General features: G+C 48.4%; 1 protein-coding gene across 1 annotated transcript in view; it reads left to right on the top strand.

Moving 5' to 3' along the window:
• Positions 1-17,083, top strand: part of LOC146784472 (guanylate-binding protein 1-like) — an 888,553-nt gene that overhangs the window by 640,115 nt on the left and 231,355 nt on the right. Inside the window, exons 8-9 of the mRNA XM_085633259.1 lie at positions 340-620; positions 1,147-1,359. Coding sequence (XP_085489385.1) covers positions 340-620; positions 1,147-1,359 — 494 coding nt within the window. The remainder of the gene's footprint in view (positions 1-339; positions 621-1,146; positions 1,360-17,083) is intronic.

Below are 17,083 nucleotides of genomic sequence, written 5' to 3'. Positions count from 1 at the left end.
ATACTGAAGTGTTTGTGTTGTTTTGGACTGTTATGCTCTTTCTTCTTCCAGAGAGGTCGAGGAAGTAGTTGTTCTGTTGTGTGGAAGGGTAGTTGAGGTAGTCAAGGATGGGGCTTACACCTTTGAAGGTATCTCTTGTTATGATGGCTGCGCCATGGATTATTACAGTTGCGCAGTGTTGATGCTGACCCTTGTAAAATCGAATAAAGAGTTGTTTAACATTTTTTAATATTTAAGTCCCTTCTCTCAACTATATGATGCTGTCTAATTTGTGAGATCAAAATATTTGTACTTCAGTTTTCAAAGTGCCTACGATTTGAAGTTATGGGTTTCTTTCAGTTTTGGCAAATCTGGCAGTGATTTACGTGGATTCCATTCGCAGCGGGTCAGTGCCTTGCATAGAGAGCGCCGTGGTTGCTCTTGCACAGATTGAGAACTCTGCAGCCGTCCAGGAGGCTGTAGCACACTACGAGAAGCAGATGAGGGAACGAGCAAAATTCCCAACCGCGACAATGAAGGTATTCCTAGACCTTCACGCTGAGTGTGAGAAAGAGGCCATCAAACTCTTCATGCAGCGCTCCTTTAAGGATGAAGACTGGAAGTTTCAGAAGCAACTGGGGGTAATTTCATGAATCAGCCATTTTTGTTTGTGTTTCTTTGTCATCTGTTATTGCAGGTCTGAAGAGGCCACATCAATCATATTGTAGTACAAATTTCAAATTTTCATTAGCACCGTTTGTACCTCGCCTCCCCTATTTAATCATGCACCACAAAAGCCACACATGGGGCAGATTTTGGGGGGGGGGGCTGAAAAAGATTTCGGGGGGGCTGAAAAAGATTTCGGGGGGGGCTAAGTCTTCCAGCCATAGGCAGAGTGGCTGTTAGAAGGGGTGAACACACAACAAAAGCCTCATTAACGAGTAAATGGTCTTTTAAAGACCTGTTAAGTACTCGGGTGTGGCTGCAATCAGACGGACGCCAGCCCGCGAGGCTATCTCAGCCGGGATGACGCACATGACGGGGGGGGAGGGGGGGGGGGGGGCTGAAGCCCGGTGAGCCCAATGGGTGTTGCGCGCCTGGCGGCTACTGTGTATATCTGGTACATACCACACCCCCTGTTAACGATCTCATTTGCTGTTCATGCAGGAGATCCTAAAAGACAAATGTGAAAAGTTTTGTGCGGAGAATGAGCAGCGGTCCACTGATATCTGCAGAGATCTGCTCCAGAAGCTTTCATCGACCATACAAAATAATCTGTCAGGTGCGGTATACGCAAAGCCAGGAGGATATTTACTCCTTGTCGAGGACCAAAAAAGAGTAACAGAACAATACAGACAGGCACCTGGCAAAGGGATAAAGGTATGGATGATAACACATTGAAGCATCGCATAATCCCTGTGTTTTCTACGTTTTTAGCCTGTTATGCGCATTTAAATTGTATAGCCCTAGGAAGGAATTAACATGTTCCTTCAGTGCATGATAACAATCACACCCGCAAGTACCGTACTATAAAGGTTCACTTTAACTTTGTATAAACTGTTGGAATGGGATACTTTTAGTTAAACATGATAATAAAATCGCAGTTCAGTTCAGAAAAACTTTATTTCGGTCTATGCGACCATAAAAGTATACTAACAGTAAACAATGCATTACAATTCATAACAGTAAAATGATAACCAGTCCTCTTTGCAAGAATATAGTTACATCACCTCGGTAATTTGGATAAGAAAGAGGGATCTGCACTGACACATGTCTAAGTCCAATACATGTGCAGGGTGAGTGCAAAACAAGAGGCAATACATTGGAAAGACCAACACCTGCTGAAACCCATCAATAGTAGCAATAAGGATACAGTTAGTGCAAGTAAAAATTTCATAAAATAGTCATACAATGGTAATTCATTAGTTACATTGTAGCCAACATAATAACAAGAAATGTAGACATATTAAACAATAAGAACTTGATTGGTTTTAAAGTTAAAAGTTGTAATTGGTTTTAGAGTTAAAAGTTGTAAAAAGGTTTTAAAAGTGAGTTAAAAAAAAAACCCTAGAAGATCAGGGACAGTGTGCTATTTGCTACTGGACAGGCATATGTACAAAAGTCCAGCACCTACTCTACATTGAGGTCAAAAATCGCGATACAGCAAAAACAATGGGCTTACAGGTGTCATGCTTTAAAACTCGGAATGCCTCTATACAGTGTACGAACCCTAGATTCCTACACAGTGGGACAAGCCAGTGCTTCCTCGCTAGTTTGTAGGCAGGGCAGAAGAAGATGACGTGCAGCTCTGACTCTTCCTCCGAATTACAGGTTGGACACTCTCGCCGGGCCGCATTTGACCATTTGCAGGAAAAAGCACAGAGTGGCAGGGTGCCCAGTCTGAACTGGACATATAATTTTCTTGCCAGGAATGGATAAATGTCATCTAAGAAGGGTTTGAACAAATACTCGTCCTTCAGGACCGTCAGGTGTGGTATGGACGGGCTCCCTTTCACCTCTGCTAGCTTACTCATTCGATAGGCTTTTACTACTTCGGAACGGGAGACTGCAAAACACGCTTCCTCTGGGTTGCTCCACACGCTTAGTTTTCCCAGCCTGCTGCATTCTTTTTTTATATGAGTAAACAAAGGGATTTTTGCTGCTCCTGGAAAGCTCAATATCTCTTTTAATTCCGCCCTGTAGACTGCCAGTTCTGGTGTCACCCATAGTCTGCAACAAAAATGTTAGGGGTATGAGACCTATCTCCTCTCCAATGGGTCTGATTCCTAAGTCCAGCCGTAAAGGGATGAGTGGAGTACTGAGGGGAGACCCAAAATCTGTCTCATGAAACTGTTTTCTACTTTAATCACGTCTCCACAACAACGGTGCCCCCATAATTCAGCCCCAAACATTGTCGCACTCCTGGCTTGCACCTTGTAGATCTCCACTAAAGGCCCAGCAGGTTTGGAGGAAGAGTTTCTTAGTAGTTTAATAATTCCTCCAGTAGTCTGGGCTAGATTAAACTTGGCTTTAGCAATTTGAGGGCCCCACTCCATGTTTTCTGTCAGGGTGACCCCTAGGTATTCAAAAACCGTCAAAAACCATCACCCTGGGGAGGAGGAGCCTAGCGCGCAACCAAGATGGCCGCGTAGGTGCGAGGCTCCCGAGGACCTCCGCAACCTCCTACATTTATCCTGAATTCATCCTGCCTCGATTGAGGGGACTGTGTTGGTGAGCCTGAGCTGAGGCGGTACCCGTTTTCCGTTCTCGAATCGGACCTCGGGTGCCGGAGTGAGCACCGATTGAAGTTTGCGGCCTTCTTCTCGCCGAACCCCGGATTTGCGTTGGGGGGTGACCCAGTGGCAAAGTGAACAACAACGGCGGGCCGGGCCTGGCGAGTCGCGTACCCCGCACTTTCGCTTTCGCTTTCTCACCGTCTCTGCAAGTGGGATCGCGAAGCCTTTTGTGTTGGTGTGGCCTCGCTGGGGGACCCTGCCTGCCTGCCTGCTGTGGCCCACCCCGCCGATCTGGGGTGGCCCCCCCGGAGCTCGTGGCCCTGATTGCCTGCCCTTTACGGCGTTGCTGGTGCGATTGTGGGATCAGCGGCGATGGCCACGAAACAAGATGGGGATCGGTCAAAGACCAAGTCGACCCGGCGTGGCACCGCCCATCAGGCCAACAGCATGGACCGCTACACCCTCCAGAGGGGATCTCCCGGCGGACCGCACAAGTCCCCTGAGGGCCCTTCTGATGCCCCGGACTTGCCCACGTATCTGACTCTCCACGACATCATGGGCGCCATTTCCGAGATGAAGGCCTCGGTGGGCCAGCGGTTCGACACCCTGGCACAGAAGATCGACGCGGTCCTTGTGGATGTTGGCCTGGTGAGGGCCGATCTTTCCAAGACCAACGATCGAGTTGATTCTTTGGCCCAAACCGCATCGGGCCTTACGACTGAGGTGGCGGCACTACAACTGGAGGTACGCCGGCTAAGTCAGGCGAGCGCACTTATGGATCGGCGCCTCGAGGATTCCGAGAGTCGGGCCCGGCGGAATAACATCCGAATCATCGGAGTACCCGAGGGACGGGAGGAAGCGGCGGCGGATCTATTTGTGGAGGACCTGATCGCTACCCATCTCCAGCCTCGGGGACTGAGTACATTTTTTGCTGTGGAGAGGGCCCACAGGGTTCCCGGGGGAAGGCCGAAGGTCGGAGCCCCTCCGCGACCTCTCATTGCCCGGATTTTTAACTTTCGGGACAGAGACGCTATCCTGCAAGCTTCCAGATTACATGGGCCGGTTAAGCTGGAAAATATGGAGGTGAACTTCTACCCTGATTTCACCCAAGCGGTCCAGAAGCAAAGACTGAGCTTCCTGGGCGTCAAACGCCGACTCCGGGACCTGAACTTAAAGTACGCCATGCTCTTCCCGGCCAAGCTGCGAGTGGAGGTGGATGGTCGCACGCACTTTTTTGATCGTCCTGAAGCGGCCGGGGACTGGCTGGACACTCTGTCTGGGGATCGTGATCGAGATGGCGGGGGGGGGGGGCGGCGGGAGGAGACGGCCCACTGGATCGGGACTGAGGGGTCAATATTGGGCCTCACTCTGGACGAATACGATGCTACTTTCGATCGAGCGTCTGTCTTTGTACATTCCCCTCCCATGGAGGTTGTGTGGGGTCTAGAAGGGGTACTCTTTCCTCCTCTAGGGGGTCTAGCTAGTTTCATTCTATAGGGGCGACAGGCACACTGCAAGTTGGGGGGGCTGTCCGGGCTCATGCAGGGGTGCAGGGAGGGGGGAGTTTTGTTGGAGTGGGTGGGTTGGGGTGGGGTGTTGTTTGTTTACACCACAAGGCAAACGTTTCATTGTGTTACCTCTACAGTGCTCCCTGGGGGACGAGTGATGACTTCTGTTTATGATGGGGGGTAGGGGACTGAGTTTGTTGTCCTGGAATGTTAATGGACTGGGGGACAGGATAAAACGAGGTGTGGTTCTGCAGTTCTTGAAGCGAATTTCGCCCGATATAGTTTTTCTGCAGGAGACGCACCTCATTGGCAACTCCTTTTGCGCTATGAATCGACGGGGCTACCGCCTTGTGGCCCATTCGGGCTTCACGTCTGGTTCAAGGGGTGTGGGCATTATGGTTAAAAACTCGCTCCCGTTGGAGATTGATGAGGTGCGCCATGACGATAGGGGACGTTACACGGTTGTGGTGGGCAGAATGGAGGGCAGAGTGGTCATTTTTGTGTCAGTATATGTCCCACCGGGGCTGCAGACGACCACCTTTGCAGACCTGGGGCGCCTCTTCCTTGGCCTTCCGGAGGGGATTCTGGTGGTGGGGGGGGATTTTAATGCTGTAGTTTCCGGAACTGTGGATCGTCACCCCCCTAGGGATCTCCCCCGGGCCCAAGCGTGGTTATCTGGCCTCTTGGATACCCTGGGGCTGGTGGATTGTTGGCGTTTAAAGCATCCCATGCAGCTACAGTACACCTTCCATTCAGGAGCTCATGGTAGTCTCTCACGGCTGGATTATATCCTGGTCCCAGCGGCTTATGTGGGGAGGGTGGGAGAGGTGCGCCATTTGGCACGGGGTATTTCGGACCACTCCCCGCTCTTGTTGCACTTTGATATTTTGCCGAGGGGAGAGGGTAGAGTGGCCCCGATCAATCCCTGGTACCTGCGTGACCCCACCATTCGCGCAGAGCTGATTAAATCCCTTAAGCGCTATTTTGACGAGAATGTGGGGTCTGTGTCATCGGCGGTCTCACTGTGGGAGGCGTTCAAGACAGCACTCCGGGGAGAGGCCCTGTCCCTTATTTCCCACTCCCGGAGGCGCGAGCGGGAGGAGGTGACCCGTGTTGAAGCTGAGATAACCGAGTTGGAGGGTGATCTAGAATGGGGGGTGACGGATGACAAATTGCATGTTCTCCAACTCAAGCAAGCGGCCTATAAGGCCCTCGTCACGGAGGCGGCCAGGGGCCTCAGTAGAGAGCAACAGGGGAGATTGTATGATGTGGGTGATAAGGCCGGTAAATTGATTGCGTTGCTGGATAAAAAAGAGAGAGCGAGTTGAGTTGTCCCGTTGATTGAGAAAACGAATGGTGTGTGTGTCACTGAACCGGAGGAAATTGTCTCCTGCTTCGCGGACTATTTCCGTGGGGTGTATTCCCCCGTATCTTCCCGCTCTGAAGAGGATTCCCATGCCCTGCTCAGAGATATCGCGCTGCCATCCCTTTCGGAGGAGGACAGAGTGTTGTTGGACGCCGCTCCAACCTCCGAAGAAATTGCCCTCGCTATACGCTCGGTCGCTTCCGGCAAGGCCATGGGTCCTAATGGTCTTCCCATCGAGTTGTATAAGCTGCGACCGGATACGCTGGCGCCGCATCTCCGTGCTATGTTCCTTGCGGCCCACTCGGTGGGTTCCCTCCCGCTAGACCAGCGTCTGGCTACCATCGTGGTTATCCACAAGGAGGGGAACCGAGCTCACCTTAACGCTGCCATCGCCAGGAGACCGTACAGACTACACGGTTGTGCCGCCACCGCCAAGAGTCATCGCCAGCCAGATTCCGCGCCGCCGCATAACGGGACTACGAATCCCGGCAGCACTTGCGGCGGCGCACAGCACGCACGCACCAACGGCGCCAGGAGGCGCATAAAATCAGCGCAAGGCCGGCGGAGCGGGGGGAACCGAGCTCACCTTAACGCTGCCATCGCCAGGAGACCGTACAGACTACACGGTTGTGCCGCCACCGCCAAGAGTCATCGCCAGCCAGATTCCGCGCCGCCGCATAACGGGACTACGAATCCCGGCAGCACTTGCGGCGGCGCACAGCACGCACGCACCAACGGCGCCAGGAGGCGCATAAAATCAGCGCATGGCCGGCGGAGCGGGGGGAACCGAGCTCACCTTAACGCTGCCATCGCCAGGAGACCGTACAGACTACACGGTTGTGCCGCCACCGCCAAGAGTCATCGCCAGCCAGATTCCGCGCCGCCGCATAACGGGACTACGAATCCCGGCAGCACTTGCGGCGGCGCACAGCACGCACGCACCAACGGCGCCAGGAGGCGCATAAAATCAGCGCAAGGGCCGCTTCGCGGGACGCGAGCGGGACGCCCGGGGCTAAGCCCGGGCAAAGGGCGGGCCCTCTACGGCCCTCATCGGCAGGAGGAGGCAGGGGCAGGGCTATACATGCTGTATGAATTATATCTGACATTATTGTACAAGTAAGTTGAGCTTATAGAAGTCCCCACGTTTATGCGTTCTTGTTAATTTCGGTTACACGATAAGTCATGCCTAAAAAACTTGTTGTAGTCCAACACAACAAGATGAACAATTATTTGGTCCAGACTGTGCAAAAGATTAACACACAAAGAAGGGAGTCTTTGGGGCTGAGCCAATCACCGGATTTGCTCTGCCTGTCCCCACCTACTTTTGCCACTACGTCGCCTGATGAAATTAATACACAAGATGTTTTTAGCGTAACCACGTCTGCTGACACTGTTTCCCAAGCCATACCTGATATCTCGGACAATGCAACCCCGGCTTTAGAAGACTTGTTTATTGAGGGTAACATAAACGATTTGAATGACATTGATTCTGATCAAGACGCACAGTCTCAGACGTCCCAGGTGCCTATTCTTGACCAAACTCCTATAGGTCATGAAGTTAGACCCAAGCGTCAATGCACTAAGATCCCTCTAAAGCGGGGTGGTCTACGCTCTGGGGCTAAATGGAAGAGGGCTAATACTTCAAAATGTATACAAATGAATCATGCTGATGATCCTTCCACCTGTTCTAGTGAAGAAGCCCTTTTTGATAAAATTGCGGATTTTATTGAGACTAAAATTAACACTATTGTTAAACCCCTCATATCCAAGATCGATAAATTACAAGCAGAGGTTAAGAAGCTGGGTGGTTATCAAAACACAGTTGCAAGCGGCATTGAAAATTTAACCACGTTAGTTACTCTCTTGAGCAATAATTCTGGGGAAGCCGTAGACGGAACTGCTTTGGATGTCGGAGAGGGAACAGAGCCTCCTGGGGAGAACCCATCGACATTGATTCCCAACGCTGTAGTCGGGAGCTCTACGTTTCAGTGCCCCCCAGCAAATCCAACTCTCGCGGCGAATGTTCCCCACATGCAAACACAATTACAACCCCATATTCCTACTTCGGATCCCTTGCAATTTATTGTTGAAGCTACACCCGTGGTGTTAGTCCTTGCAAATGTCCCTCCATTAGAAAGAGGCACGGTGGAAAGTTCTAACTCACTGTGTAGCAAAGCCCTACATTGGTTAACCAGTAATATGCGGCTAGCTCCAGGAGGTCAGCAACATCTCGCAAGCGTAATCAAATCAGCAACTAGGGTTCCTTGGCTGGGAAATCGGCCAAAAAAATTCAAAGGTGACTGTGTGGCTGTGAGTTTCTCAAATCAACACGTTCTTCCTAATATTCTTGCAAACATCCTTCCCCCCCAACGAAGACAAGGTACCGTGGTTCCCCTCACTTTGAAATTCTTTTATGGGGAACAGCAGAACGTATCATTCCCAAGGACTCCTGCCCTAGGATGGAACACAAATTGGGATCTTCACTCTAGATGGGGACAAGATATAAGGAATAATGCATCAGTCCACCGACAACAATCCTTTGTGTTTAACCCTGTTACACAACCCTTAGAACTGTTTAACCGTTTTGCGCCACTATCTTTTATGGATCAAAATGATTGACTTTTGTCTAGTCAAGCTAATGATGTTGAGGGACTACATCCCGCTTCTGTTTTATCACCTCAGTCCTCTGCGGGTAACAGGGCCTGTAGAATCATGAGCTGGAACTTTGCTGGGCTCAGAACCAAATTTAAAGACAAAATATGGTTGGACAAAATCAGGAGTTATGATATTCTTGCTTTCCAGGAAACTTGGGAAACGTTAGAGTGTTTGGCCCTAGATGGCTACTCTCATTTCTCAGTACCTGCAGTCCCCAGTAAAGTAGGAAGAGCAAGGGGTGGGTTAGCTGTGTATATTTCACTCGACGTCAAAGGTAAACCTAGATATATCCAGTCTAAATCCAAAAATTGTTTAATGGTTGAATTGACTTTATCAAACTGTAACCCCATTTTATTTGTAAATTTTTATAATTCTTCGACCAGTCAATTTCCTAACGAGCATTTGCTATCCTTAGAGGATCTCTTATCTACTCAGATTGAGAATAGTCATTATGATTATGAGGTGATCCTTATGGGAGATTTTAACATTCATCCCTGCCTGGCAGGTTGTCAGAGGGAAACTGAGATACTTCCTTTTTATTCCCTATCTCCGCATTTTGAACACACCCCAAGCGGAGAGATCTTGGAATCGTTTTTGGCCACCCTCAATCTTTATGAATTTTGTACCTGCTCAAATGACTTGAGGCTACCAACATATGTGGGTCATGATTCTGGCACAATTATCGATTACATTTTTGTTTCTTTAAGTATTCTACCTAAAACATTTGCTTATACGGTAGAAACTTCTGTTTTTAGCGATCACAATCCTGTGATTTTAGATGTTTTAGCATATGGAGTCCTTGAAAATAGGAAGATTGACACACTGTGTGCGACAGGTCTTGCGCTAAAAGATCAAAATCGTAGGCTGAAATAGGACCAAGTTATCCCAACATTCTTTTTACAGGAAACATTGGCAAAAGTTGTTGATGAAATTGCCATTTGTCTAGATAACAAAAACCCGAGTGCCAAAATGGTTGAGGCCTTTAGTGTCATATGTCATCAAGTTAACTTAGATTTGACCGTAAGGGTAAAGCTTAATAAACCAACGGGCCCTAGATGGTTTGATATAAACTGTTCTAGGGCCCATTCAGCCCTTCTTAAGGCCTTAAAGTGCAAACCTAGAGACAGAGTATTGAGAGCATCATTGAGGAAACAATATAATTCAGCTATTAGGAAGAGGAAATCTGAGATTAAAGATGAGGCTTGGAATGATTTGTTACTGCCCGAGATACAGAAAGATAGTGCTAAATTTTGGGCAGTCATAAATCACCCATATTTTGTGGGACTAGATAATCAGAGAGCTGACTGTATTATCCCAGATGAACAGTGGGTGTCACATTTTAGTAACATTTATAGCCAAACCCACTCCACATTAGATTGCGAAACGCCCGTACTAAAATCATTGACTCATATTCCTCCCTTTACTCAGGAAGAGGTGATACTTGCAATTAAAGATACACTCTGTAAAAAGGCACCGGGGCCAGATGGGGTCCCTGCGGACTTCTTTAAGAGCGCTCCTGAACTTAGCTCAAAAATTTTAACTAATATTTTTAATGCTACAAGGGAATTTATTTTCCCCCCTAGCTGGGCAATTTCGACCATTGTGCCAATCTTCAAGAAAGGACAGAGGACAGACCCGGCCTGCTACAGGCCTATCTCTCTTATTGATTCGAGTGTTAAAATCCTGGGGAGAGTCCTCTTAGGTAGATTGTCCATGATTTTAGAAAGTAAGGGTATTTTATCTAATGCACAATATGGCTTTAGAGCCAATAGAGGAACCTTAGATCAGTGCCTAAACCTAGAGCTAATTATAAACAAATATGTAGTCGCTAGGGGTGGTTCACTGTACATGGCCTTTATGGACCTCTCCTCAGCTTTTGACCTGGTTAACAGGTCGAAGCTGTGGGGGATCCTTTTGGGCATGGGCCTTGACCCCCCTTTAGTCGATTACTTAGCTGAGCTACATAAGGATCTCATGACTTCAGTTAGAGTCACTAGGGAAGGAAGATGCACCTGCCTCTTTAAGTCTGAGAGGGGGGTTAGGCAAGGGTGCATACTTGCCCCCCTCCTCTTCACCTTATATATCAATGACCTTGAGGCAGTAATGCGAACATCACATAGTGATATTCCGCGTGCAGGGGAGACAAAGATACCTGTCCTCCTGTACGCGGACGATGCTGTTCTTCTTGCACGTTCGGGAGTTGCATTGAATAAACTCCTTTTATCCTTTGGAGCTTTCATGTCATCTTTGGACATGAAAATTAACACAGAAAAATCACATGTAATGATCGCTGGACACGCAGGTAGAAAAAAAAAGATGCTAACATTTTATTGCGTGGGGAAGGAGGTTAAGAGAGTCCCTTCTTTCCCATACTTAGGTGTGACCTTTGACGAAAAGGGCACTTGGGGTCCTCAGCTTCTGGTTAAAAGTAACGCTGTTGCCAGAGCGACCGCAGGATTGTTGGGTTTTGCCAAAAAATTGGGTGCTCGTCCTATGGAAAGCATAATTAAAATTTATAAAGCAAAATGCTTGTCAGTCGCCCAGTACGGCTCTGTCATTTGGGGATATATTAACCCTGTTAAAATACAGAATGTAGAAAATAAATTTTTAAGAACTCTCCTTTCTGTTCCCCAATCAACCCCGACATTCGCATTACACACAGAGGTAGGCCTGGGCTACATATCTGATATTTTAAAATTAGCCCCAGTGATTGGCTGGCTAAAAACCTGGCTTAACCAGGAGCTCACATTAAACCACATCATTTTAAAAGATTGCTTAGCCCTGGACAGAGCACTTAAAATCCCATGGGTAAGATATGTGAGAACTCAGTTGTCCCTAGCAGGCCGCCCGGAGCTCTTCTCATCTCCAGATGAAATAACTCATGAAGATTTAAAATTAGTTAAAGATACTTTGATAAATCTATATGCCCTGGAAAGAGAAGCACAAGAGCTAAAAAAACCCATGGTAAGGAAACATTATTTGCTTACCTCTGTTCCTGGAATGGAACCATACCTTCTATGGGTAACAAACCCTTACCATCGTTTTCTCTTAACGAGATTTCGTTTTGACTCAATTAATTTTATATTGGGTAATTTTGGAACCTGGGCTAGACCGGATGACGCTGAACCATGCGATTGCGATTGTTTTTCAATTCAGGATACGATGCATTTTATTATGTTTTGCGGTCATTATGCTGAGATTAGAAAAAGATACTTGCTCCCTATTTTACGCACCCAGGGCTTTATTCAGGTAAAACCAGCCCTGATGTTTTTGCAACTTCTTCCTAATATAAAAGTAGCCTTCTCTGTCGCTAGTTTTCTAGTGGCAGGAGCACGTTTAAATAAGTTTCAATTAAGGCACAGGCACTTTATCTCTGAAAAATGAACTTCCTCTTTTTTTTAACAAACCCTTCTTTTTATCCCTTTTAAATATTTATGTATGTTTTATTGTAAAAATGTATGTTTCTTTTTTGTGATAATTGTATGCAAATTTAGTGATCTGATGAAATGTTGTTATGTATCATTGCTCGATCTTTTATGATTTTCAATAATCGAATAAAGATAAATTGACTGACTGACTGTCACAAGGAGGGGAGGCCACGGGACCTGGTCACATCCTATCGACCCATTTTGTTATTGAATGCGGAGCCCAAAATTCTCGCCAAGGTTTTGGCCAATCGGCTGGTCGGCGTGCTGTGTGACTTGGTCCACCAGGACCAGTCTGGCTTCATTCCCCATCGTAACACAGCCCTCAACCTGCGGCGTTTGCATGGGGTGCTCGCACGTGTCCCGTTCATACGGGAGCCGGCCATCTTGGCATCCTTGGACGCCACTATGGCGTTTGACACACTTGAATGGCCATATATTTGGGCGACGCTCGCGAAATTTGGGTTTGGCCCAGGGTTTATCAGCTGGGTTAAATTGTTGTACTCTGGCCCACTGGCGCAGGTGGTTGTGAACGGTAGAGTGTCGGCTCCGTTTGAGTTGGGCAGGGGCACGCGGCAGGGCTGCCCGTTATCGCCGCTCCTTTTTGCGCTTGCCTTGGAGCCCCTGGCGGAGTGGCTGCGGTGGGAACCTTCTATTCGTGGTCTCCGCTGGACCCCCGAGTATGAGGACCGCGTGTCTCTATATGCTGACGATATTCTCCTGTACCTGGCTTCCCCACGTAAATCACTGATAGTACTGGTTGATGTATTGCAATCATTTGGTCGTAACTCCGGCCTTGTCATCAACTGGGCTAAATCGTGCGTGTATGTTCTCTCTGGGGAGGCTCCTATTCTTCCGCGGGGCTGTCCTATCCAGATCGCCCCGCGGGGATTTAGGTACCTGGGTATCTTCATCACCCTGGACGCGGAGGCCCGGTATTATCGAAACCTGCTCCCCCCCCTCCAGCGCCTGAAGGAGGATGTCGCGCGTTGGCGGTGTTTGCCGCTCTCGCCGCTCGGCCGGGCGGCATTGTTTAAGATGATGTCGCTGCCGCGTTTCCTGTACGCTCTGCAGAATACAATGGACCTCGTCCCGGCGCGCTACTTCCGTGAGGTGGAGAGTTTGCAACGCCGCCTGTTCTGGGACGGGAGACCACGTATCGCCCTGGCGAAGCTGACGCTCCCGTGGTATGACGGGGGGATTGCCCTCCCGGATATTAAACGGTATTATTGGGCCTCCCAGCTGGCCGCGATTAATCACGGCCTCTACGGGCCCGCCCTAAACCCGGCCTTTGAAATGGATAAGATGCTACTGCCGGGTGGTGACTATAATCGAGCGCTCTACTCCAGCTCGCTCGACTCACGTCTGACGGGCCCCACGCGTGTCATGGTACGGGTGTGGCACGCGGCTAATGTAGCGATGGGGTGGAAGGATCGTTTGACCCGGGCGTCACCACTGTACGCATCTGAGCAGTTGGGCTCCCTGTGGACCTCGAAGGGCTTCGAGAAGTGGGACATGATAGGCATCAGCAGGGTGGGGGATCTCTGGACGAGGGGGGGATTCAAAACGTTCGGGATGCTGCAGACGGAATTCCAGTTGCAAGACAGGGAGTACTTTCGGTATATGCAGATCCGTCATGCACTATGCTCCGCCTTCCCGGACGTCGCCTCCATCCCGGAGTACTCCCCTCTGGAGGATAGAGTGCTGGATGGACATGTACCGGAAAGCACGATCTCGTTAATCTATAAAAAACTGATCAATGACCGCGCGGGATTGCTGCTTGATCTTCGCGAGGCTTGGGTTGCCGATGGCTTGGAACTGGACGACGAGGACTGGGTCTCCGCGGTGGCCTCCCCGAAAGAGGTGGCCATACCGGCCCGCCTTCGCTTCGTCCAGCTCAAGATACTCCATAGGGTCTATATAACGGGGCCAAGGCTATTGCGTATGGGCTATGCTGTGGACGGGTTGTGTAAGCGTGGGTGTGGTTCTTTGGGGACCTTTCTTCATATTTTGTGGGAGTGCCCAGAGGTGGAGCGATTCTGGCGTGGTGTGCATGAGGTCCTGCGGGTGGTTACGCGTGTGCCGCTGCTGCCCGAAGCGAGGAGATGCCTGTTGAACATGTGGGAACCAACTGACTATTCGGCACCACAGACGTGGTGGGTGACTCTGGGATATATGGTAGCTAAGCGTGATATTGCTCAACTGTGGGGTTCCCAGAGGTCCCCGACTGTTTCGGCCTGGAAGGAAAATATGGACTGGTGCATGTTTCGGGAAAAGGTGGTGTATGTAGCGAGAGGTAAGCCTGGGACATGGGTGAAAGTATGGGGCCCCTGGAACGCCTACCGCGGGGGACTCTGTGCCCCGCCGTTATTGCCCGATCCATCGCCTGCCCCGTCCCCTTAGCCGGTTCAGCCCTCCGGTACCGGGCACTGAGTCCACCCAGTCCCTGTTCTGACCTTCTCCCCCCCCCCTTTGATACTCCTATGGATTGGTAGAGTCCCCCTTCTAGGGGAGCACATGCTGCTGTTTTCGATCGTGGGTTGCCTTGTGGTTTGATTTTGTTTGTTGTTATTTATGTTAAAAAGAAACCGTCATGTGGGGTCCGGATGGTGTGGCCATCAACGCGGCTAACTCCTGTACGTTTCCCTTTGCCGCAGCCTGCGGTCTACTGTGTGTATCTTATGCTCCTCTTGTTTGCTAGCGGCCGGCCTGAAGGTTGTAGGCCCATCTTTGTATATTCTCTGAACTTTGTAATAAACGGTTTCAAAAAAAAAAAAAAAAAAACCATCACTCTGTCTAACATGATGCCATCTAGACTAGGGTTGGGACATAGTGTCTTAGGTGGATTGAAGACCATAAACTTTGTCTTCTGGGTATTGATATCCAACCCCCTGCTATTGCAAAAGATAACAAATAAAATTGCACATTTACTTCCTTGGCTATTATTTAAATGGCTGAACTGTCTAGGAATATGATGTTACTCTGCACCAGGGAGGTTTTTCCATGGGTGTTGCGTGGGTGTTCCCATGCAACACCCATGGATTTTGATGCATTCCCAGATTTACAAGATCTTGTAAACCTGGGAATGCACCAACAAGATACGCCTCCCTAGGATAGGTGTTACAAGGAGAAATATCTTTATTTCTCCTAATTTGCCCCTCTTTCTATGTTTGCTGCATACTGCAGCACATATAGAAAGAGGAAAAAGCCTATCAGGATTGTTTTTGTGCAGGAAGGTGCCCCTTCCTGCACTAAAATTATCCTGCAAGCCACGCAGGCACCCTTGCAGCATGGTGCAAGGGTGCCTGCATTGGTAATTGGCAGCCCATTGTGCACCAGAGAGGGGATAGGACAGGAATGCACCGTAATGCCATAAATACTGTGCATTCCTGCCCTTCCCCAGTGACGCAGCGCAGTACATAAGATGACTTGCTGCGCTGCACCACTTTTTCATAAATATGGCACAGTGTTCGTGGGGACAGGCCTATCTAAACTTAGTCTTACCACTTGCTCTCTAATGATGGTGTATGTGAAAGGGCTGTATGTCGGAGCCCGATATGGTGGTGTTTACTGTAGTAATATGTGGCCTACTGGTATGAGGTTAAGAAAATATCAGGGAAATGTTAGTGTCTGCTTATATAAATGAATTATCCTCTGTACATGATAAAAACAATGGCCAATTTTAGACCTAAAATAAGGGGAGATTGGCGTGTTTCTTTGTTTAGCAGCAAATTCATCAGTTTAGAAGCAAATTCTTCAGGACTAATGGACAACTAGGCCTGTGGAGGGTGTCTCCCAAGTGCACCAGATTCCAATAATATGCATTATTACAAGATAAGAAAAATATTGGTGCATCTGTACGGAATTGCAATGACCAATGAAAGGTTCGAGGAACCACCATGTCTGACCATTAATGATTGAAACATTGTACCCACCAAGGGGTGGATTAAACGAGGATCACTTATAAGGTGCTTTTAATTGACGTGTGTACGCCATGTCATTTGAAAGACAGACGACATTATAGAAACAAACTATTTTAAGCGAAACTGCAATTTTATTGAAAGCATCAATACTAAATGTGAGTCTTTCGTGACGGCAGGTAGGGGGTGACATGAGAGGTTTTAACCTCCCTTTCTGCCAACTTGCACAAAGACAAGAATGCTGTCGGATCAACTAGAATGCAGAAAGTACTGTTCACCTTTTGTTCACTCGGCGTAAAGAATTTGTGAGTCTGGAAGAACAGCATTTCTCTGTTAAAGCAAGAAGAAACCTGCAGGGAAAAGCTCTGGATAACGACAGTGCCTCTGCATATAAGAGCACACAGCCGCTGCATGGCTGGGGGTAGAACATTTTTCTTATTTCCACCCAATGTTTGCAAATATGACAGATGCTAAAACAAGCATTTGCAATGCAATCGGTCTCGCCTTTGGGACCGTATATGTATTTAGCTATGCAGCACAAGAGCCTGGGTGCTGAAACATCTACCGTTCTTTAACATGGAGGGAAAGCAATCACCAAACCGCGTGACACACCAGGTATGGGAACACATGGAGAGAAATATTGCCCTTCAGCGGGAAATGGTATAGTTCAAAGCTCAGTTTATAATATAAAATAAGGGCCAATGGTGGTCATATCACTGAAAATACAAGATTTGAAAAAAATATTATTGTCTACGGGTGCTCATGGAAGACATTTTCTATGGACTGAAACCTAGAGAATGCGAAAGTGATTCTGGTATTTTACTGACCTGTGCTGATCGTTTTCCATCAAGAAAGTTAAATAGAGGCAGTTGCCAGAAAATTTTTTAAAAAGAAAGTCCCTAAGCAGAAAGCAATACTGGTATTTTACTGACCTCTGCTGGTCGTTTTCTATCAAGATAGTTAAATAGAGGCAGTTGAACAGAATAAAAAACAG

The sequence above is a fragment of the Triturus cristatus genome, chromosome 11 (genome assembly GCF_964204655.1).
Source record: "Triturus cristatus chromosome 11, aTriCri1.1, whole genome shotgun sequence".
In the NCBI taxonomy this organism is placed as follows: Eukaryota; Metazoa; Chordata; class Amphibia; order Caudata; family Salamandridae; genus Triturus; species Triturus cristatus.
The sequence above is the reverse complement of the archived record's forward strand: the minus strand, read 5'-3'. Positions and strand labels throughout refer to the sequence as shown.